This window comes from Polypterus senegalus, chromosome 7, assembly GCF_016835505.1.
Source record: "Polypterus senegalus isolate Bchr_013 chromosome 7, ASM1683550v1, whole genome shotgun sequence".
Classification (NCBI taxonomy): Eukaryota; Metazoa; Chordata; class Cladistia; order Polypteriformes; family Polypteridae; genus Polypterus; species Polypterus senegalus.
In genome coordinates this window covers 85,490,971-85,516,017 of record NC_053160.1, presented here as the reverse complement: position 1 = coordinate 85,516,017, position 25,047 = coordinate 85,490,971, and the positions used below count along the sequence as shown (strand labels likewise).

The window sequence follows — 25,047 nt, the reverse complement described above, 5'->3', positions numbered from 1 at the left end:
ACAAGAGATGTACTAAAGTTCTCATCCTCTGCTTTGCTCTTGCCAACAAATCCCTCTTAATTAATATGTTTCAGGCAAAGGTCAGCATGAGTGGAGTTTATGCTGCCTGTATGTCATTGTTTTTATCCACTCTTACATCCAAGGCTAAAGAACAGCACATGAGTGCACCAAGAAGATCAACACCACTTACAGTTTTAAATTACTGTACAAGTGCCATATAGTTAGTGATGTGGCATACAATTGGCAGTGTGCTGTGGCAATATGGAGGACTGTGTGTTGATGGAGCAGGGAGAGGGTAGGATCTGGGTTGAGCTGACATCTTGGATTTCATAATTGGAGTTCTGCTGTCTAGATCAGTGTTTCTCAATCCATGGGTTGCGGGCTGCCACCAGTGGGTCAAGAGTTGCTATTGTTAGTGGTTCATGCATTGGGCATTGGTGATCATAATTTTCAATAACCATCACCCTCATTCTCGAATCATCCAGGGAGGTACCCCCTCCTTGGTTGGTCACTAAGGAAGCTATATGTAAAAAAATGGGTCATGACATCACATAGGTTGAGAAACATGGACTTAGAAGACTGTATTTTGGTTGTATGGCAGGTGTGAGGCCATATAATGGTCAGTGTAGCAATGGTCTACCTACTGTAGATAGACATTTGAACCACCAAATAAGAGAGCTGAGGGAATATTGTGTTTGGGAGTTAAAGTGGAGCAAAAAATAAATCAAATGAGTTTTGTTGCATGCAAATAAAACACAAATCATATATGCATGTATCGTATCTTTAAGAAATGTTTATTCATTTCGTTTAATTAGAAATATGTGATATGACTGGTTAGGCCACTCATACAGCTGTGATTACTAGCTCCATTTTTTCTACCTTTCCACCAACCTTTTTCTATTGGTCCTGTTAATATTAGTTAGCTGAACAGGTGTACACCTAGTTCAGTTATGGACAAGTAGAACACTTTAACAAGCTAAAGATAGACTTAGAAAAAAGTATTGCATAATAAAAGAACAAGGAGCTATGACTGAAGTCATCAACATGAGCACACACAGCCTCAGGATGCCCAACTGCTTTCAGTTAGAAAAGTGATTTCACAGAAAGCATCTGATTTCTCATCACTGCATGAGCTGTATCTACCGTATATACTCACGGATAAGTTCTCCTGAAGATAAGTCGGGACTTGATTTTACAGTGTAATTTCTGGCATTTTATAATGTCAGTTGTATAAGTCGAATGCGGAAAACTCACGGTATTGGTCCAAGAGATTATGATATGCTAACGCCCACCTGAGAGAGTAACCACGGAGCACACTGCCTTTTTTTTTCTATGTGGATGTGGCAATGCGCTGTATCAGCGGGTGCTCCTAACCTCTCTCTCTCTCTCTATTTTGCCTATGTGACAACACATCCAAACTATCCCAAGAAACGTTTTCACTGATTTGTGTTTTATGTATCTCATACCTTCATATACCTTTATTGTAAGAGCTTTCCTTATCTACGATGGAGCGTTCAATCAGAGGAAAATATGAAGCTGGTTTTAAATTAAATGTCGTTGAAGTAGTGAAAGAAATTGGTAACTCTGCTGCTGCAATAAAATTCGATGCATCTGAGAAATTGATGCGAGATTAGAGGAGGCAAGAAGATTTACAAAAAAAAATGTAAGTGTTGCATTTTTGAAAAGACATATAAGTCAAGTTCTGATTTTAGGATAAATTTTTCGGGTTTCAAGACCCGACTTATACGTGAGTTTATATGGTAATTTCTCATCTTTTGAGAAATCATATGCAACTGATAATGAGCAAGCATTTGATTTCTCATCACTGTATGAGGTTACTCATACTAAAACAATGTGACGTGCTGACAAGTGGTACAAGCAGTTTACTTTCTTGAAGTACAGTATATGGAAGTATGCCATTGTGTATCCTATTTCACTGAAATCCAATACACTTTCATGATATATGTTCTTGCTACTTCTGAGTGTTGATTGTTGTTGAGTCTCAATTTGGGAGATGATGTTCAGAAGGGGATTCCATTGGAGTTTGGAACATATGTAATAGTGGCAGACCAAAATATACTGTACCGTTAGTTTATCAGAACAGTGGCAGCAGCACAGTTAATCATTGTGTGTGTATAAGAAAACCTCCATCCCCATTCCAGGAGACCCAACCAGCCTTGGTCACTCATTCATCTCCTAATAATTATTTGCTATACTTCATTTTAAGACTTTCATGGTGATAACCAAAATATTAGTTTTTGGTATGGAGACAGTTTTCTCAAACTTACATGCATTTTTTCATAACTGCAAAATAAATAAAACTTCAAAGACTGTTTCCTAAGCACCAGGTGCATATTTATGCAATAAAAAAATACAGAAAAGTAATTAGCTGAATCAACGACAGTTAATACTAGAAGAAAATATGACATTGGTGAAGGATATAACTACTTTATTGCTATCTTGAGTGCTTTAGCTGTTCCCAACACTGTGCAATGTTTCTGAATTCTCTCTGGGGTCAGTAATGTTAGCAGATCATCAAGTCTGAGTAATGGAATCACTATAAGCTTTATCATTCTTTCTTAAGACTGTTATTCCATCTACTTTTTAAGGAATGCGGTAAAGCCTTGTGTCCAGTACATGCAAAGTCTTTGCTCTAAAATTGTGGTGAACCATTTCAGTAAGTAGTGTCAAACATTATCATGGCAAGATACTGTAAATTTCACAAGATACTAATATAAACAACCCCATACAATGGATTCCATTGCAATTTTCAAAATAGGAATAATTTTGCTTAATTTCTTTCTGGTCAGGTAATGTTTTAATGGTATTTTCTTTTTTCTCTACACATCATCAAAGTAAGCAAACTGATCATTTCTTTTTGAATGATATAATGCTGTCACCTATTGTTAAGCTTTAATAGTATCACATTCTTATCATATATCATTAAAATACTGGCTACAGACCAGTCCGTCCAACATGGCCAATGGTTGTGCAATTTTCTGGAATATAGTTGTTTGGCATGTACAGTTAAGGTTAATGACATGCTAGATAAAAGAAAAGAGGTTGGAAGCATGTGCTGATTACAGTGCGTTGCAAAAAACACCGCAAGACAGGCCACCCATATTAGGACCCAAGTGGAAATGTGCAACTGGTGACCCCTCAGCACCACACTGGAACAGTGTGGGTTTTTTTACATTGGCTGGAGTGCCACTTCTGCTGCCAACCATCAAGTTCTTCCTGCAATTTGGAAGACCTGCTTGCAGGGCTGGCTGAAGGGTAACGTCATACCCAGAACAAATCAATTGCGTGTTAAGGGCCTTGCTTAAGGACCTAACGGAGCAGAGTCACATCTGGTTTATGGGATTCAAACTGGTAACCTTTCTGATTGCTGGCGCAGATCCCTAGCCTAAGAGCCACAACTCCGTCCCCTAGATAAAAGAAAAGAAAATAATTAATTGAGAGTTCTACTAACATGAGAATACTCAAGGTGCAATGGAGCTGATATAAACTTGTGTTAGAATAATGCAGCAAACTAAACATAGAGATTTACTACGTTAGAGTAATTATCTAATAAAAGGCAAAGCCCACACTGACTGACTCACTCACTCACTCATCACTAATTCTCCAACTTCCCACGTAGGTAAAAGGCTGAAATTTGGTAGGTTCATCCCTTACAGCTTACTTACAAAATTTGGGCAGATTTCATTTCGAAATTCTACGCATAATGGTCATAACTGGAACCTATTTCTCTCCATATACTGTAATGGACTTCAGCTCGATGGCCGTGGGGGGTGGAGTTGCATGTGACATCATCACACCTCCCATGTAATCACGTCAACTGACTGTGACCGCAGTACGTAGAAAACAAGGAAGAGCTCCAAAGCAGAGAAAAACACATACAAGCTTATTCATATGTGCAGCTGCTCCGGAAACAAAGCACAGTGTAAACCGTAAGTTTAAATTAAGTTTATAGACACTCTTCCGCTGCCGTTTGTCATGCCTTCATCGAATACTTTATTCGCGAGATACAAGTTTAATGAGAAGACACGAGGTATAAACAAGACTTTGGATCACTTTGTAATGGAGTTAAAATTGCTGTAGCAAGAAACTTTTAAGTGCCGGGTCTTAGCTAACATTAAATAAAGCCGTGGACATCGCAACATCACACAAGAGAGCAGCTCACGTGAACTGACTGAACGCAGTAAGAGTGATCACTTCTATGCATCAAACCTGTTCAAAAAACGCATTACACAATTGACGAGGTAGTAAAAGAATATGCTCCGAGCTGAGCTCCACAGCTAACGCGGTCTTGCGGAAGCAACTTCGTCACGCTGCCACCAAATACTCACAGAAAAATCCACAAGTTAATACACACGCTGTCTCTACAGTTTCTCCACACTCAATGTATTCCTTGCATCCCCATTATACCCTCTGATCTCCCATTTCAATTCAAATGCCTCCAATTTCCAGTAAGGCTCTGCTTCGCGATGACAAGTAATAAGTCTCAGGGACAGACCCTACAAAAGGTTGCCATTGATTTCAGGTGTGTTCAACCGGGTGTGACGGAAGTGCTGAGGTAACAGGTCCCCAAGGCATTGGGGCGCCTCCTGGTGGTGACCACGGGCCCCTGCAGGGTGGGGCTTCCATGCCCTCAACCCGTGGCCCCCAAAGCAACCAGGATGGCGGCCCCCACGTGATCCAGGGTGGGCGCAGACCCACATCCGGTCCCTCACGGCATCCCGGCCGGGTCATTGCCCCTGCATCCCTGACAATATGTATATATATATGTAGATGTGTATATGTATACAGTGAACCCTTTTTATCACGGTTAATCCGTTCCAGATTCTACCGTGCTAAATGAATTTTCGCGAAGTAGGATTCTTTATTTATAAATCGAATATTTTCGCAGTTAGAGTATAGAAAACCTGTTTACGACCTTCTAAATACGTTTTTTAACATTATTAGAGCCCTCTAGACATGAAATAACACCCTTTAGTCACCATTACACTCGTATTACCCAATATATTAGACAAAATAAGAGAAAATAAGACATATTAGACGTTACAAATATCATATTACTAGGCGCACTCGCCTTTTAAGGCGACCGACTTTTATCCTCAATTTTTGTGTGCTCCATGTGTACATCAGGCATGTAAGTGTAGGGAATGAGAACATGAAAATGCCCATTCATAACATCTCCCGAAAACCTACGTTTTTTTTTATCCCCTCAAGTGCCTGTCCAAAGTCGTACAATGTCAGCCCAAATCTGTACCGCTAAAGACGGAGTTTTATGCACTAAATAAGCTATAGATGAGAATAAGCAAGCACCATCTCCCCTGATATTTACTACGCGGTGAGGAATTTGTACTCCATCAAAATTATTTCCAGAGACATAATTTTGTCTATTTTTCCAGCGCATCACGCACAAAAGCAAGGGAACGATGAGAGCACCAGAACTCTGCTCACATCGCGTCACTTCGTACCTCAAGCCACAAGTAGTAAGTCTGTAATAAGCGGAATACCGCTACGCTTTGCACTCACGGGACGGAAGGACAATCCTGAACACTTTTATATAGTAGATTATTGTACTGTACAGTACATTTAATTGCACACAACCACTAACCTATGAAGGCACGACCTCAGTAGGAGAGTCTTCAGAGGTGGTGCAGTATCTTCAGCAGGTGCGTTGTTGTCTTCAGTGAAGAAGTACTAGGAGTAGGCAGTGGGTGTCTGGGTGTGCGGCTGAAGAACATCTTGATAGGCAGTTGCTGGCGCTGTCTTTTCATATGCGTGAGGAGGCTTTTGTAGGGTATTGCCATCTTTAATCATATCCAAGAGTTTAACCTTCTCCTGGATAGTAAGCATCTTCCTCCGGCGCTTAGTTTTATTGTCAAAAGGCTTAGAAAAAGTAGCACGTTTAGGAGCCATCGAAGGGCTTAGATAAAAGTTCTCATAAAGCGCATGCGTAGTGACGTAAGCGTGTATGAGAAAAAAATTGCGATAGAGTGAAGCCGTTAAAGTCAAAGCGTGATATAGCGAGGGATCACTGTATATATGTGTATATGTAGATATGTATATATGTATATGTATATATGTTTATATGTGTGTGTGTGTGTGTATATATATATATATATATATATGACAGCAACACTCATAACAGTGACAAAACAATTACATTGACAATCATGTTATGTTATTTTTAAAATGTTTCCTTTTCTTTTTCATAACTTCTTTAACACACTACTTCTCCGCTGCGAAGCGCGGGTATTTTGCTAGTTATAAATATACTGAAATCAGTTCCATCCTTGCCTCTGTTTAGCTAATGAAACCTGTTTGTTTATTGATTTTAATAAAGTTTAAAGTTTGTCCTGTTTCACTGCTACATGGGCAGAGATGCGGGGGACAGCTAGTATATACAGTATATATGTACTGTATACGTATTGAATATCTGTGCTTTTAATTTCTCTGGAATGATGGTAACTATAACAGACAGTTATAGTGACAGTGATTGAATAATGTACAATATGACTATAAAAACACAAAAAAGAGTATGAGCCTGTGGTGCTTTACAAATATTAGAAATATCTCATTGATTTCAGATAATAATAAGCACACCTCAATTTCATGCAGGCATTGTGCATGTTTGTGGTGTCTTCCTCTGGGTGAACATGAAAAACAATTCTCATAAAGCTTTAAGAAACTGTATGAATTTATTACAGTATATTATTAGATTTCTTTTATATTGGACTTTAGCTTTTTAAGTGTCAGGCTTATGCCTTGTGTTGTTCTTTGCTTGTATGGCCACTTGTAGCTCTGGAAATATGAAAATGTATAATTCACTAAATATGCAATATATGTTTTTAATTATATGATAACAAACTAAAATATTTTAGATAGTGTGACAGTAGGGCTCTAACATCACCCCTAAACACAAAGTCACAGACATAGTCCTGGGTTCAATACATACTTTTTATTCACTAAAGTAACTTTAAAAGAATTTTTCTGTTCAAAATACAGCACAGCACAGCAAAGTCTCTTTTTCTGCTTGACTCCTTTCTTGGAAGAGACCAAGACACTTATTTTGTCTATTTCCCACTGGAAGCACTTTTGAGTTTAATGGAAGTCTCACAAAGTAGGGATTGTGAATCCCAGAAGCTCCCCCTGGCGTCCCTCACGGAACCCAGCAATTTCTTTGTAATCATATTTTTCCTATGGGACTACAGGTCCCAGCATGCCTTGTTGGTGTCTGTGTGGGAATTCAAACCCAGAAGCGTTGCCATCCCCCCGGTCCTTCCATTGTACTTGCCTCCATACTGGGTAAGGGTCTCTGTGCATTCCTTGCCAGGATGCCAATCCATGCAGACCGTCCATTATGGGGGAAAATTTGGCTGTTTACAGAAGCTCTCTAATAAATAAATACATAAATAGATAGATAGATAAATAAATAATATATGACTAAAAACGAAGAACATTTTAAAAAGAAAGGAAAGAAAACTTCTCACTTGGCAGTCACAGTTACAGTGAGGCATACTGCTGTTGGTAAATAATGGTATCTATGCAAAAGACTATACCTTCCATGATAGCATCAATTGATATAAGTATGTTTAAACAGGACATACTAGAACATACTATTCTAATCATGTCATCAGGTAGTGATTTAATAAACAGTAAGATTCTGATGACTTTGTGAGTCAACACCATACAATAATTTTGGCCACGTCAAACCTGTTGGAAGTTTCACAGACAGTAATGTCTAAGCTGTTTTAAATAATGGCTTACCCACCAAATAACATTAAGTCTGAAGAATTCCTGGTTCTAGAAAAAAGTAATTGGTATGAGAGGTCAATGATGGATGAGAAGAATATTGCAGGCTAAAAGAAAGGCCTCACTCAGTAGAATATAAACGGTGCTATTATGAGGAACCTACCTGAAAACACAGTTTATCACAGTCCAGCCTGGATGGGGCTTAACAGTAGGCTAGCATAATAAATATCAGAAAAAATCATCGTTGGACAATTGTAAAGTAAAAAAAAAAAAAATTTCTCTAATTCCACCACTATTTGGGGCTCACTGACAGCTACACAATACGTACATCTGAGTGTGATATCCAGGTTGCCCACAACCTGGAAACTCTTCTGAACCAAGAACACCGATAGTCATAGACCAACGACGATGGACTATACATTGAGGACACATAACAGCAGAGGTGGTTCAGAGTGCAGTGCTCCAAAAACAAAGTACAGTGCAAGTTCCATTAATTACTAAATAATCCAAGAAAAAAACAGTGTTTGCGGAGGTTAAAATCAGTCATCCATAAATACTTCAATAAATAAGTAAAAACCAAGAGTTAAATAATGTCAGGATTTTCTTTCTTAAAACCAATACTGAGTTTCGGTGCCTTCATCAAAACCACATTTTAGTTGCTCAGTCAACATTAACATCTCGTGTGTGTTCCTCCTACCATCCCTTAGACTTCATCAGAGGCCCCCCCAAGCTCTGCTCCAACTCCTGCCACCGTCTCTTGACCTTCAGCATGAGCCCACTTAGAGGGTTAGTCACTCCTGCTCTTAGTTGCTCAGCAGGAGGTCCCTTCGCCCCATACAGAGCGTTACTCCTAGCTGTTTACCTCATCTCTGCCACATCAGCCCAGCATTGATCCTGCCTCTTTTCATGATCTCTGCTTCCTTCTTGTCCTTTCTTTCTTGTTTTTCTCAATCTCCTTCTCCTCTCCTGTGCAGGCTCTTTTAATACTTGAGTGGGCACAGAGCAAATTGGTTGAACGACATCTGCACATGAATCCCTGTTCTCCAGTTCCTCCATCAATACCCTTGGGCTGCAACGTCACACTACCATGTACACCTATCCCCCCATCGAGCCTGACCATACTGCCATGTGTGCCTTACTGCACTGAGGTGTTTTGTTTTGTTGTACATGATATAAGTACAACTGGAGAAATGTCCAAAGGTCACATATTACTATTCTTAGCAGTACTAAATAATGTAAATGCAATTGTGATTTATGCTTTAGATGGTTTTGTACACATACATTATTTTGTGCTATTTCAACTCTGTTCATACATTTACACACAGCTTCCAGCTTACATTTATACATGCATACAACCATTCTCCTTGTACTAGGAGTATTAGATGTTATAAGTAAATCATTTTTAATCTGTAAGACAGGGTGCATAGAGACATACAGACAAACTACAAAACAAGGTAAAACTAAAGGTCATGAATAAAGAGTTTTATCTGGCAGTGTACAGCAAACTTGGTAGAATTTTCTGATTATATAGAGTACCATGTTCAAGAAGGAGCATTCAGATCAGTTGTATTAATTATTGAAATAATTTCTGTAATCATATTTGAATGTCCATCCATCCATCTATCCATCCATCCATCCATCCATCCATCCTCTTCCGCTTATCCGAGATCGGGTTGCGGGGGCAGCAATTTGAGCAGAGATGCCCAGACTTCCCCCTCCCTGGCCACTTCTTCTAGCCCTTCGGGGGGAATCCCAAGGCGTTCCCAGGCCAGCCGGGAGACATAGTCCCTCCAGCGTGTCATATTTGAATGTAAAGAGTAAAAGACCTGCTATCATAGCCTGCAGCTTGCTGTATGTCAGTCTCTCAGTAACAATAATTAAACATCTGTAGTATGTTTTATTGGAATTCATTAAGTAATCCAGCCTTTGGAACCTTTGTTGAAAGTAAATCAACTGGACACAAGTCAAGTACCAAGAACTTGGTAACAAATGAGCCAAAGATTCTTGGTCTTGTAATGATGATGATGTGCTGCTTTAGTCCTCTGGGGACCTTAAGCAAATAATAGACGTGGTATCGTAAACATCACATGAATTTCATTAAATGAAGAAATGTTTTGCACATCATGTATATAAATATATAAATATAAACTGCTCAAAAAAATTAAAGGAACACTTTGAAAACACATCAGATCTCAATGGGAAAAAGAAATCCTCCTGGATATCTATACTGATATAGACTGGGTAATGTGTTAGAAACGAAAGGATGACACATCGTTTGATGGAAATAAAAATGATCAACCTACAGAGCCCTGAATTCAAAGACGCCCCAAAAATCAGAGTGAAAAAATTATGTGGCAGGCTAGTCCATTTTGCCAAAATTTAATTGCAGCAACTCAAAATTGTACGCAGCACTTTGTATGGCCCCTGTGTTCTTGTATACATGCCTGACAACATGCTTCTAATGAGACGGCAGATGGCGTTGTGGGGGGGTCTCCTCCCAGATCTGGACCAGGGCATCACTGAGCTCCTGGACAGTCTGAGGTGCAACCTGGTGGACCAAAACATAATGTCCCGGAGGTGTTCTATTGGATTTAGGTCAGGAAAGTGTGGTGGCCAGTCAATGGTATCAATTCCTTCATCCTCCAGGAACTGCCTGCATACTCTCACCACATGAGGCCAGGAATTGTCGTGCACCAGGAGCCACTGTACCAGCATAGGGTCTGACAATGGGTCCAAGGATTTCATCCTGATACCTAATGGCAGCCAAGGTGCCTTTGTCAAGCCTGTAGCAGTCTGTGTGACCCTCCATGGATATGCCTCCCCAGACAATCATTAACCCACCACCAAACTGCTCATGCTGAATGATGTTACAGGCAGCATAATGTTCTCCATGGCTTCTCCAGACCCTTTCACTTCTGTCACGTGCTCAGGGTGAACCTGCTCTCATCTGTAAAAGCACAGGGCACCAGTGGTGCATCTGCCAATTCTGGTATTCTATGGCGAATGCCAATCGAGCTGCATGCTGCTGGGCAGTGAGCTCAGGGCCCATTAGAGGACATGGGGCCCTTGGGTCACCCTCATGAAGTCTTTCTGGTTGTTTGGTCAGAGACATTCACACCAGTGGCCTGCTGGAGGTCATTTTGTAGGGCTCTGGCAGTGCTCATCCTGTTCCTCCTTGCCCAAAGGAGCAGATACTGGTCCTGCTGATGGGTTATGGACCTTCTATGGCCCTCTCCAGCTCTCCTAGAGTAACTGCTTGTCTCCTAGAATCTCCTCCATGCCCTTGAGACTGTGCAGGGAGACACAGCAAACCTTCTGGCAATGACACGTATTGATGTGCCATCCTGGAGAAGTTGGACTACCTGTGCAACCTCTGTAGGGTCCAGGTATCGCCTCATGCTACCAGTAGTGACACTGACTGTAGCCAAATGCAAAACTAGTGAAGAAACAGTCAGAGGAGATGAGGAGGGAAACATGTCAGTGGCCTCCACCTGTTAAACCATTCCAGTTTTGGGGGTCATCTCATTGTTGCCCCTCTAAGTGCATCTGTTGTTAATTTGATTAACACCACAGCAGCTGAAACTGATTAACAACCCCCTCTGCTACTTAACTGACCAGATTAATATCCCATAAGTTTCATTGACTTTATGCTATACTCTGATTAAAAAGTGTTCCTTTAATTCTTTTGAGCAGTATATTTAGAATGTATTTAAGGAAAAATTTTACAATTCAGAATCATCAGTCAGTCAAACATAAATAATCTTAGGAAGAAGGAGGAAAACTGGAGTGATGAGATAACCATGAAAAGAAGGTGTAGATTCCATTTAGACATTTATCAGTCATAAAACTTGAACACTGGGTCAGTATCGTTGGAATACCACTTAGTTGTTCATTGCAAATATTTGGATTTTTTAATAATGTAACAGAAGTCATTTTTTGATTTTAGTAATTACAATGTGTTATATAAGTTTAATTATCTATTTGTATCCTTACTTGTATAATTTTAAAGAAAGATGGTATCTCAGCCATACCTCATGCACTCCAAGAACAGGTAATCCACCTAAAGATAAGCATGTTTGGGCTCTGCCGGTAGTTGGATGGAAAAGCTCTGACTGATCTTGTAAGAGGTGCCTGTAAGGTTATCAGGGGATGCTTATCCTGATGTCTGAGTGTGGATTCCATTGCCCCAGCATAATGACAGGGATGCCGTGCTGCAGAAATGATGCCATTCTTTGGATCAGATGTAAAACCAAGGTCTTGACTCTCTGCAGTCATTAAAGATCCCTAGGCATCTTTCGTAAAGAGTAGGGTGTTTCCTAAAGTTATGGCTAAACTGCTCATCACAGCCTGGCCATTCTAGCCTCCTAATCATCCCACATCTCTAATTGGCTAATTCTCTCTCGCACCCCTTCATCACTTGGGAACTGGTTCAAAATGTCTGCTGTCACATCGTTCAGGTGGTGATGGTTGAAGTGGCTCTCCCTCTCTATTTAAAGCACTTTGAGTGTCTTGAGTGTCTTTATAAATGCAATGTCTTCTTCTTCCTTTCCTTTCTGGCAGAAAGCTCTTTGACACATCTGGTGAAGTTCCATGTACGGCAGAAGGAAAACATACAGCAGGCACCAAGTAAAATAGTGACTGAACCGTGTATACTTTTGGAAGGCATCACATTTACATTTATAAAGAAGCAGTGTGTTGTGCTCAAGGACAAGTCAGTGTAGAAACTGCCTGTCTGTCCCTGTACTGTTAAAGTGCTATTGGAATGCAACAAATCTACAAAGACAATGTGTTCAATTAGCATGACTTTAGCCTGTGTCAGGAACATATTGGACATCAGCCTGGCCCATTTTGTTTTGCTTTTAAAAAGTGAATCTTTTTTTTCAAATTTTTTTCATTTTCTAGTGTGGCAGGTGATGTTGTCACAATTGTGCCTTTAAAGAAAGTAGTGCTATGAAAAATCTGTTGTAGTTTCCAATTCTACACTGCTTGCCCAAACACTTGAAGAATCCTAATCCACTTTCCATAACTCTGTAGGAAAGTGATGTTCTATATAATTTTACAGTTGAAAAATTAAATCGTCATTATGAGGATCTGTTTGAACTTTTTTCCATATTTTTGTCAAGAATTTGTCAATGTTATTCTAAAGTAAACAGGGCCTGTACCATGCCTTTTCATTTCGCTTGTGGTTTTTATACATGAAAAACCATTTTAGATAGGGCTCTTTTATTAGGTACTGGGATCCTGATGTGGTTCATCGTGTGGTGAGTGCAGCAACATGTTGTATTAGTGCATACTCCTAACTTCTCTCTTTAGCTCTGTAAGTAGGGTGGGGATTGAGTGTTGAATTTCATAAATTGCAGTAGTTATGTATTATTGTTGCCTCGCAGTTAGGAGACCCGGGCTCGCTTCCCAGGTCCTCCCTGCGTGGAGTTTGCATGTTCTCCCCGTGTCTGCGTGGGCTTCCTCCGGGTGCTCTGGTTTCCTCTCACAGTCCAAAGACATGCAGGTTAGGCGTATTGGCAATCCTAAATTGTCCCTAGTGTGTGCTTGGTGTATGTGTGTGTGCCCTGTGGTGGGCTGGCACCCTGCCCGGGGTTGGTTTCCTGCCTTACACCCTGTATTGGCTGGGATTGGCTGCAGCAGACCCCCATGACCCTGTAGTTAGGATATAGCGGGTTGGATAATGGATGGATGATGTATTATTGTACTTGTAAAATTTTTTTTGTTTGTTTTATTCTTTAGACAAGCATTCAAATCTATAAGATCCCTTATAGTAATAACTTGTGAGAGACACAGCACTCAAGCAGCAGAAAGAAAAAAAAAGGTTTTGGTGGAAATGTTTTGATTAGTGTTTTGGTTTTGGTGAAAAAACTTACCACATTCCATGAAACAGACTATACCTGACCGATCTTTACAACAACCCCTGTTTCTCTGCTGTGCCTGTCTGATTAGGCTTCTCTTCCTGACTTATACAAACATAACAGCCTTCTTTTTTCACTTGTATTTTTAAATTGACAGTTCCTAATGTTGAAATTATTATCAGATTTAAAAAAAGAAAAGTGAAAAGTATAACTACAGAGCCACTAAAGGGACTTAAGAGAGAGAGAAAAGAGTTATTTATCCTGCGTACATGAAACGATCTTGTGCACACAACATCTTTTTTGTGTGCTGTGACCACCAGGGGGCATGCCAGCTCCCCAAACACCCGACACAACAGACACAGACACAAGTCCCAGCACAACGCAGGCTTTATTCAACCGAGGAAACCTTTCCCAGGTTTCCTATTGTACAGTAGCACAGTACAGTAGCACAAGTAAATATATCACACATTACTTTCTTTATCTCTCTTCTGTCTCTTGTCCGCCTCTACTCCTCTTCCAGCAAGCTTTGTCCTCTGCCTCCCAACTCAGGCTTCTCGAATAGAGTGAGGTGGCTCCTTTTGTAGAGATCCTGGAAGGGCCCCAGGTGACCTGTAATCTGCATCCAGGTGTGGTGGCAGCCCTGCAGAGAAGGGCTCAGCCATTTCTCATGTGCCTCCTGGTAGTGGCCATGGGCCCCAACAGGGTTGAGCTTCCACTTCCATGCTGCAAACCCGTGGTGCTGTAGCAAGGCAGTGCGACTCCTCTCTGTCGTTCCAGGGGAGGCACGGTCCCATGCAAGCTCCATCCCCTGGTCCTTCCCTTAACAACAAGAAGAACTTTTATTTATATTGCGCATTTTCATACAAATAATCTAGCTCAAAGTGCTTTACATGATGAAGAAAGAGAAAAAAGACAAAATAAATAAGAATTAAAATAAGACAAAACGCATTAACATACCACAAAAGTAAGGTCCAATGGCCAGGGAGGACAGAAAAAACAAACAAAAAAAAAAAACTCCAGACAGCTGGAGAAAAAATAAAATCTGCAGGGGTTCCAGACCATGAGACCGCCCAGCCCCCTCTGGGCATTGTACCTAACATAAATGATTAATCTTCATTGTATTTAGGGTTCTCATGGAAGGACTTGATGATGATGGTCATGTAGACTTCTGGCCTTTAATCCATCAATGTAGGAATATCATGGTGCTTCAATTAGGTGGCCACCACAGAAAACCGGTAAAACAACAGAAGAGAGAGTAGGGGTTAGTACGGACTTTGGAGCGACCATGAATAGTAATGATAATTAATTTAATTTACAGAGCATCAGGATTAAACTAAAATAAAGTTTTGAGAAAGCCATGTTAAAGTAATGCATTTTCAGCAGTGTTTTAAAGTGCTCCACTGTATTAGCCTGATGAATTCCTATTGGCAGGTTATTCCAGATTTTAGGTGCATAACAGCAGAAGGCCGCCTCACTACTTCTTTTAAGTTTAGCTCTTGGAATTTTAAGCAGACACTCATTTGAGGATCTAAGGTTATGATTTGGAATTTAAGGTGTCAGACATTCCAGTATATAAGATGGAGTGAGATTATTTAAGGCTTTGTAAACCATAAGCAGTATTTTAAAGTCGATTCTGAATGACACAGGTAACCAGTGTAGTGACATCAAAACTGGAGAGATGTGCTCGGATTTTCTTTTCCTAGTTAGGATTCTAGCAGCTGCATTCTGCACTTGTTGCAAGTGATTGATGTCTTTTTTGGGTAGTCCTGAGAGGAGTGCGTTACAGTAATCTAGTCGACTGAAAACAAAAGCGTGAATTAATTTCTCAGTATCTTTCAATGATATAAGAGGTCTAATTTTTGCTATATTTCTTAGGTGGAAAAAATGCTGTCCTAGTGATCTGATTAATATGTGCTTTAAAATTCAGGTCAGAGTCAACAATTACCCCTAAGTTCTTTACTTCCGTCTTGACTTTTAATCCTAATGCATCACATTTATTTCTAATAACCTCATTAGATCCATTATTGTCAATCTCTAAAATTTCTGTTATCTCTTTATTTAGCTTGAGAAAATTGCTATTCATCCATTTAGAAACACAAATAAGACATTGTGTTAGTAAAAGAACAGAGTCGGGGTCATCAGGTGCTATTGATAAATACAGCTGCGTGTCATCAGCATAGCTGTGGTAGCTCACGTTGTGCCCCGAGATAATCTGACCTAACGGAAGCATGTAGAGTTAAAAGAGCAGCGGACCCAGGATAGAGCCTTGTGGAACACCATATTGGATATCATGTGTCTTTGAGATGTGATTACCACAACTAACAAAGAATTTTCTACCTGCCAGGTAGGATTCAAACCAATTTAAGACACTGCCAGAGAGGCCCACCCATTGACTAAGCCGATTTCTAAGAACATTGCGATCAATGATATCAAATGCGACACTCAGATCTAAGAGGATGAGAACAGATAAATGGCCTCTGTCTGCATTTACCCGCAAGTCATTTACTACTTTAACGTGTGCAGTTTCTGTGGTGTGATTTGTTTTAAAACCCGACTGAACCTTATCAAGAATAGCATGTTTATTGAGGTGGTCATTTTGCTGCATAATGACTGCCTTCTCTAGAATTTTACATAAGAAAGACAGGTTAGAAATAGGTCTAAAATTTTTAAAAGCAGAGGAGTCAAGATTATTATGAAGATGTCTTAGCTGGATAAGGGTCCATTATAGAGCGCATGGTAAAGTTTTTTATGCTCACAACAACTTTTTTCATATGCATGCAGTAGTGTTTCTGGCATACACGTTTCCCTGTAAATTTCCGGTACACCTGTTCTGCTTCTGTAACTTTATTGGAAAGTTGAAATGGAATTAATAGACCTATATTTTAAGCTGCATCTTTCCCATAAAGGCATTGTTTGTATGCTTGCAACCTGACATCGATACTTCATTTCTGAACATCATTTGAAATTAATTCTGAGTTCTGGAGGCTTGTTTTGGCAAAAGGGTTACGGTGACATTGAAGACCTGCACACAAATAAGACATTGTGCACATGCAAAAAAGATCTTGTCAGCATGCAAAACTTTCTCATGCATGCGACAAATAAATTTTTCTTTTTTTTCTGCTCATGTCCCTTTAGGAGCTCCATATATAAATAAAATACAAAACAAAAGTATAGATTTTCCTTTGGTACAATAAAAAGTTGAAAATAAAATTTTAGAACTTTAGAATAAAGATATTGGCTTTAACATTCAAAGACAAACGTGCTGTCTGACATCTGTTGTTCTCTTACTTAAATTAATACAGTTGTTATAAATAGTTTAAGCATGTTTATGTGTGTTAAATTGTACTGTTTACTGGATTAAGCTTTTAGATAAGTATTTGAGTGGTTGGAAGTATATTAAAAATTCAGTAATTTCAAATCTATTACCCATAAACAGCATTTACTAGATTTTTTTTATCTTTACAACATTAGAACAATTTTGGCAAGGATTGACAATGAGAAGGCTTTTTTATTTTTGATCAATAGCAGCTATCTAAGGATTTGAGGGTACAGTGTCAGCTTGTTCTCGCAAGAATTCTTGGCTCATACCAGCCATATTAACAGCAAAAAATCAATACAGACAGAAAAAAAGCAGAAATACAGTAAAACTGTGACATGTGTGAAACTTTTCAGTACCTGCTGCTGCACTAGGCAGAATATAACTTTTCTGAGATAGGTCACTACGCCAATATTAAAGACAGAAAAAGCCTGACAGCTTTAGCCTAGAGATGATAACGCACAGGAGTCACACTTTTTAGATGCATTGGCAATAGTATGATTAGGGGCAGTGAGTCTGAGAGCTAATTAGGAACCAGAAGTGCAAACAAACACAAAGCAAATCAATACTTTTGCCCTGGTATATTTCAAAGAACCTTTTCCAACTCTGTTGATCAATGGTTAATCCTTTGCAAAAGAGCCTCTTTTATGTAATAATTTCATTGGGATTCTCATCTGCAAGATAAAGTTGACTTTTTGGTACAGAACGAAGCATGCAGTATTTATAAGAAACCTGAAACAACATTTAGTGGAGTTTTAATATGGGCTTAATATAGAATACAATTATTATGCAGGTTATGACAAATAAAAGTGCTTATACTGTAATAGAAAAGCTGGGAGGTTAATTGAAAATGTGTTCTCTGTATACTTATGGACAGTGACGAACACTAAAAAAAATTGTCCTTTCGTCAGAAAACCGAACAAAATGCAATAAAGCATTTCCTAAGATAATACTGGGATAACACTAATGCTAGCTCACAATAAATTTCCATACAGATTGAGGATATAATAAATATAGTATTGATCTGGACCTGCTGAAACCAGTTTAGAATTACAGGGTTTAGTGGGGGTTGCATGTAATGAGTCAAAATAGAAATAAATACTAGTTTGCACAAAATTGGGTGATTATAATGATGAAATAAGTGTTATTTTTAATGTAGTTTTACTCAATTAATTCAATTTTGAGTCATTTGGGGCAGCAGTTTTGAGCACAAGAGCTTTCTTACACATGCACCCTCACTAATTCTCACAAAGGGCTAATTTGTGATAGTCAGTCAGCCTAATTAGCTGACTAGTCAGAACTAGAAATGTGGGAAGGACACCAGACCAGCAGACACAGAAGAGATTTGAAAACTTCATGCAAAAAACAGCCAGGCATTGAAATTGAACCCAGGATGCTGACAACACTGCGTACTACAATGCCTTTGCGAATGTTGCTTAAAATGTGATTCCAATGAATATCAATGGCAGCTGCTAGGTGTCAGATGTATGTTATATTCTGGGATTGGCTTCAAAGCTAAAACAGTCAGAAAATACTGCCTTGATTTGCCCAACAACAATTTATTTCTTGTTTAGTCCACAATAACACAAGCAATGCTTCAATGGGCTTTAACGGGCCTTATTTTTTGACAGCCCCCCAACCTTGTTTTACATCTAAGACGTCTACCATCAACTGCATCCTGGCACTGAGTATTCTCATTTAGCGCAAATTTGAATGATCGAGCTGCCCTGTGGGACATCCTGAGACTTCACAGGATCCCCCTAAAGTTGCTGGATATCATGGCTGGCCTGTACGCTGGTACTGCGAGTGCTGTGCAGAGTGGAGGCAGAACATCTACATTTTACCCAGTTGATTCTGGGGTTCATCAGGGGTGTGTTCTTGCTCCTTCCCTGTTCAATGCATGTATGGACTGGGTGTTCGGCAGAGTCGTAAGGACCAGCGGCTGTGGGGCATCTGTTGGTGAAGAAAGATTCACTGATCTTGACTTTTCTGATGATGCTGTGATCTTGTAGAATCAATGGAGGCCTGGACATGGACACAAATAGATGAACATATACAGGCTTGGTCCGCAATAGAAATAAAATCATGCAGCACTTCTTTACATTCCTTGCTAAGTACCCCAATAAATGCAATTTATCGCCAATATACTAACAACCCAATTATTCTTCACTCAGAATATGGAACCAATGTAGGAAGCATTTCAAGATAAAGAAGCTTTTATCTGTGGCACCTCTGCACGAGAACCACATTTTCCCACCCTCTCAAACATATGCCGTTTTTAAGGTCTGGAAAACATTTGGGATTAAATCACTTAGAGATCTGTACATAGACAACGTCTTTGCATCCTCCGAACAATTACATTCAAAATTTAACTTTCCACCAACACATTTCTTTCACTATCTTCAAATCAGAAACCTTGTTAAACAGAACCTGCCCAATTTTCTTTACCTCCCACCCACCTCTATGCCGGACAAAATATTGATCAGTCTTGAGAACTCAGACAGCATTTCTGCAATATATAAAACCATTTTACAGTCTCTCCCTTTCAAAGATCCAAGAGAACAGTGGGAAACGTATCTCTCACTCAGTATTTCAGAAAAGGAGTGGAAGATAGCAATGCAGAGAATCCACTCGAACTCCATATGCCCAAAGCATACAATTATTCAACTGAAAATTATATATTGAGCACATCTGTCTTGCTTAAAATTGTCCAAAATGTTTCCAGGGCAAGATCCAACCTGCGAACGTTGCAATCAAGTTCCAGCCTCATTAAGCCACTTGTTTTGGGCCTGCACCAAATTAACACCATTCTGAACCAAAATCATTAAATGCCTTTCAGACAGCCTTGGTGTCACAATCCCTCCTAACCTGTTAACAGCTGTGTTTGGTATACTCTTAGATGGGCTTGAAGTGGAGAAGGACAAACAAACTGTGATTGCCTTTACTTCACTATTGGCACACAGACTTATCTTGCTCAACTAGAAGAATCTTAACTCTCCTCTTTTAAGTCAGTGGGTAACTGATGTTTTATCGCACTTAGAGGATCTGTGCAGAACTTTTTTAAAAACCTGGCACGATCTAATCAATAAAATTTTAGAATAAGCTTTTAAAGCACTGAGGAAGCAGATTCTCTCCCCTTTTTTCCATTTATCTTTATTCACTTATTAATTTATCTATTTTCTTATCTTTACTAGCTTTACGTTTTACTCTGCTGTCCTAACTCTCTTTCTCAGGGGTGAGAGTTGATTTGTTTTTGATCCTATTTTTGTAAAAATTGATTTATTTGTATGTAATGCTGTGTGATTTCAATAAAATCAATAAAATAAAAAAAAAAGGAATCAATGGAGGGTCTGACTGGAGCACTCAAGAGACTGAGCGAGGGGTCTGAGTGTCTGGGCTTGTGAGTATCCTGGATAAAAAACCAAGATTCAGGCCTTTAATGATTTCTTGGGTACAGCCATTGGTGTGTCTGTCTGCAGAGAGAATGTCTATCTCGTTGAGAGGTTTACTTACCTTGGCAGTAACATTCATGTCTCTGGTGACTCTTCCCATGAAGTCAGTAGACAGATTGGAAGAGCATGTGTGGCTCTCCCAATATCTATGCAAATGGACGAAAGTCCAAGTCTTTAGAGTTCTGGTGCTTCCTGTCTTGCTATATGGTTGCGAGACATGGACACTATCCAGTAACCTGAGACAAAGAGTGGACTCCTTTGGTACTGTGTCTCTCTGTAAAATCCTTGGGTACCACTGGTTTGACTTTGTATCGAATGAGCAGTTGCTCATTCTCGAATGAGGCACATTGCCTGTATTGTGAGGGAGCATCAGTTATGGCACTAAGGCCACGTTATGTGATTCCCTGAGGATGATCCGGCTCAGTTGAGGACCAAAGCAGCTGGATCAGACCAAGGGGACGCACACATAACACGTGGCTGCGGTAGGTAGAGGGTCATTTCTGGTGGGGGTGTCAACCAGGACCCTGAGCTGTTCCGTCGTGTGGTGGGTACGACAATATGCCTTAGCAGTATATGCTTCCCAACCTGATCTGACCGGCCTTGACTACCTAAGAAGACAGCAGAAAAAGCAAAACCCTTGTAGGGAAAACAAAAATGGAAGAAATTTTTGGAAAGGCAATTCAGAGAAAGACCACCTTCCAGTTAGGTTGGGGTATCAGAAAATGGGGTGAATACAATACACAAAACAACACAATAATCTAAGTTTAATTTTCTTTCACAAAAAATATTATCCCTAATTGACGCTGTTACCTAATATCGTTTCCAGTTTGAGTGCTAGCATTGTTAATCTATCTTTTTATGTTTCAGGTACCCTGAACTTGCCTCTGTCTGTCAAAGAGCAGGTACTCTGATTTTGTATCCTGGATCTGATGCTGAAAATCTCGAAGACCTACAACTGAACTCCTCCGCAGCTCCTTATAACATCATTATCATAGATGGCACATGGAGCCAGGCCAAAGATATGTTCTACCGGAATTCCCTTTTCCGTCTTCCCAAACAAGTATGTTCTTATTCCTTGTTATACTTTGATATCAACAGTGCAGTGTTGTTCCCTCATTTAATTTTTTATATTATTTGCACCTGCAAAAGAACCATTCACTTGGAGTCAATATTTGTACATGAAGGCCAACCACTGGTGTGGTAGCATGCTTCACGTTCTAGCCAATCATGATGCTTTGACTAGAAGGGAGATTTTCTGCAGGATATTCATGTTTCCTGACAGCAGCATGAATTTGCTGTTTGAATGAAAATTAATTATTAAACCACTTTTACTCAAACGCTATTTGCATTTCTTTGAGTATATGTTCTAAATTTAAAATATTTATAAATATGCAAACTGCTCTTACAATTTTTTGATAACCCATTAATTTATTTTCCTATGTTGTTCCTTTTTATTTCTATAGTTTAAACTATCCATCATGCTCTGATGTCTGCCTGTCACATTTATATCTAAATAACAAATATAATTTGATGTATTTTATAGTTTGAGTTTGAAGTTTTCATCTTTTCTATCTTTGCATTATGCTGGATGCTGCTAGGAGACATAGCAGGATTTTTAATCCACCTTTTAATTTGCTGTATTGATACAATATGTCATATCCAGAAACAGTCCATTTGAAGTTTTACGTGAATAGTGTTCTGTCTCAAAGAAAGAGGCAGGTTTTTGCCCAACAGGAAGGAAAACTCTGTTCCTTTTGAAATGCCTGCCACTGAACGGGGCTCATTAGAGCTAAGGATATTGAATATTGAAGAAACTAATATTTTTCATTACTAGTCTATAGTATTAAGTTCTTTTTATGTGTGTGTTTTTGTGTATTTTATGAATTTTTATTTAAAGTTTGAGTTTTTGTGGTTTATTTTTCACTTTGATTTATTTTGATAAAGTTTTTTTGAACTGGTCTTTATGTGACACCATCATGTTGTTCACATGACCTTGATTGTCTCACAAATGACACTATGGGTATGATTCTATACAGGCAAAATGACTTTACAGTGTGTTGTCCCTCAGTGGATACTCAATGTCTCCAGTGTCTTTAGCAGCAGTTAACTTTTTATCAGAGAAGGCCCTAGTACTAGTGCTTTTTTTGGTTTCTTATCTCTTGATTTTCTCACAATAATCTTTAGACACTCTACATGTCATGTAACACAGTCAAACAAGTTACACACAGTGATTCAATTTGTTGCTCACAGTTACACTTCTCTGTTAATTTCCATATGCTGTGGTACTTGCTATCACTGCCTGTCTCATTTTTTATATAAACAGAGGCATTCTAGGTCTTTTTATGTTTATACTAAAACAGGGGTGGCAAACTCCAGGCCTGGAGTCCGCAGTGGCTACAGGTTTTCATTCTAACCCTTTTCCTAATCAGTGACCAGTTTTCACTGCTAATTAACTTTTTCCACATCACTTTAATAGCCCTGTTAGAAGAGTTCTGCCCTCTGAATTGATTCCTTTCTTCATTAAATGACAGCCAAGCAGAAACGAGATGTGAAATGAGCTAACAGATGACCAGCTAAACTGGGGCTTCAAACTCCAACCATTTTCTCTCCAATTGCTTTCTTAATGAGAAGCCAATCCTTGCTGTTAATTAAACCCATTATTTAATACCATGGCTTGTTGCTGCTCTCATTCTGCCATAGCGCACATTTTAAAAACTGTTGTTTTTCTGTTCTTTCTAAGAGCACCGTTAAATGTTTTGATGACCTGAGAGATCAACCTTACCAAGACCATCACCTCTTTTTAATTTCAGATATTGAGTAATGGGCACTGGGGAGCTGGTCATGTGGTGACTTATTTTGTGTCTCATTATTGTTTGGCAGCTAATTAAAGAAAAAGAAACAACTATGGGGCCTGAGTCAAGTTAATTAAAAGAAATAATCAGCAGCAAAAACTGGTCACTAATTAAGAAGATGGTAGGAATGAAAACCTTCAGCCACTGCAGCACTCTAGGCCTGGAGTTTGCCACCCCTGTACTAAAACAATCAAATCATGATGGTTAGTGATGGATGTCAGAGAGCTGCATAACCTAATGTTTCATAAAACCATCAATAGGACTGCAGAGTTTACAGGTTTACAGATAACGAAGGCTTGAACTGGGAGAACTTCTTGTCCGTTCTGTGGTGGTTTCTAGTGGGGGATGGTATAGAAGGCTGCTTGCTGCTTGGGCTTATCGACACATTTACAAGACAAAAGACACTGATGGAAAGGTGCGAAGGGATTTAAGGTGGGCCAGGTTTTCAAGTTTTTTCGTAGGCTCTGGTAATTCTAGTGTTAAATAAGGCTTATCAATATATCTTTCAGTACTCTTATACACTGCTCCCTATTTTGTTTATTTTTGTGTTGGAAGATTGAAGCATATACTCATCTTTCAGCAAGATAAATCTTTATGGGTGTGAGTATTGTGATGGAGACACATTTAGATGTGCTCTTCTGATCAGGAATAAAACCATTCCAGGCCACAAAAATATAAAAAATGTAGACCTTTTACAAACTCAGTGGTATCGATGAAATAGGAAATGCATGATAAACTACAAACTCCTAGCTGCCCTTCTACATCCACATACACATGTCCCATAATTATCTATCTATCTATCTATCTATCTATCTATCTATCTATCTATCTATCTATCTATCTATCTATCTATCTATCTATCTATCTATCTATCTATCTATCTATTGTCACAAGAAAGACGAAAACAAATTATAAAGGATTGGGGCAGCCACCCGTATAATATATCCTGGCTGCAAAAAGGTATTTTCCAAGAGAGCTTTACAAGGCAGAGTCAAAAACAGAACTGATTATATGAAGTCAAGATGGAGGCTTTAAAGGCCAGGGTAGGAAATGACATCATCGGGGCCAGACGGGGAAGTGACGTTGTCAGAGGCGGAGACCGGATGTGATGTTGTCACAGGCACCCGGACAGGAAGTGATGTCATGGAGGCACCAGAACCCTGTGGGATTTCTTGAGAATGGTCTGCAACGGATTGAGAGGGACAGTTAGTACACTCTGCCACCCCCTGGTCAGACATGGAATTGCTATTTTTCAGGCCCTTTAGTTGACTTCTACTCGCATATATGTGACACTGTCTATCACTTGCCAAATACACTAGGAATATTCAGGTACATAAAGTTACATCGCACTGGAGTACTATCTTCTGAGTATCAGTATATTTACTTTATAAACCTCTCCTAGTGGAAAAAGTGGTATCTGAAAATGAGGGAAAGGTGAGATTTGCTTACCCATTAACATATTTTTTTGTATATTCAATTAAATAAAATTAAATTGTGAATTATAATATATTCTTGTTTATCATGGTTCTGGTGAGTGGTAAAATGTTGCATGTTGGCCAGACCTGCAAGTAAAAATTTCAATATACTGTACACTATTAGTAATACTACTACTACTACCACTACCTACTGGAATTTTTCTTTTCTTGTATCACTTTTATTTTTTCTTTGTTGGGGTTCTGTCTGACTGGAAACCCACCATCAGGATTCTGTTCACTCATCTGTGTTGGGTTAGCTTGTGACAGTATACATGGTGTTATACATGTATTATTAATAGTCTTTATTTTCATCACATTTAAGGATAA

General features: G+C 39.3%; 1 protein-coding gene across 1 annotated transcript in view; it reads left to right on the top strand.

Moving 5' to 3' along the window:
- Positions 1 to 25,047, top strand: part of dtwd2 (DTW domain containing 2) — a 338,706-nt gene that overhangs the window by 184,842 nt on the left and 128,817 nt on the right. Inside the window, exon 4 of the mRNA XM_039758970.1 lies at positions 21,261 to 21,453. Within this exon, the coding sequence (XP_039614904.1) occupies positions 21,261 to 21,453 (193 nt within the window). The remainder of the gene's footprint in view (positions 1 to 21,260; positions 21,454 to 25,047) is intronic.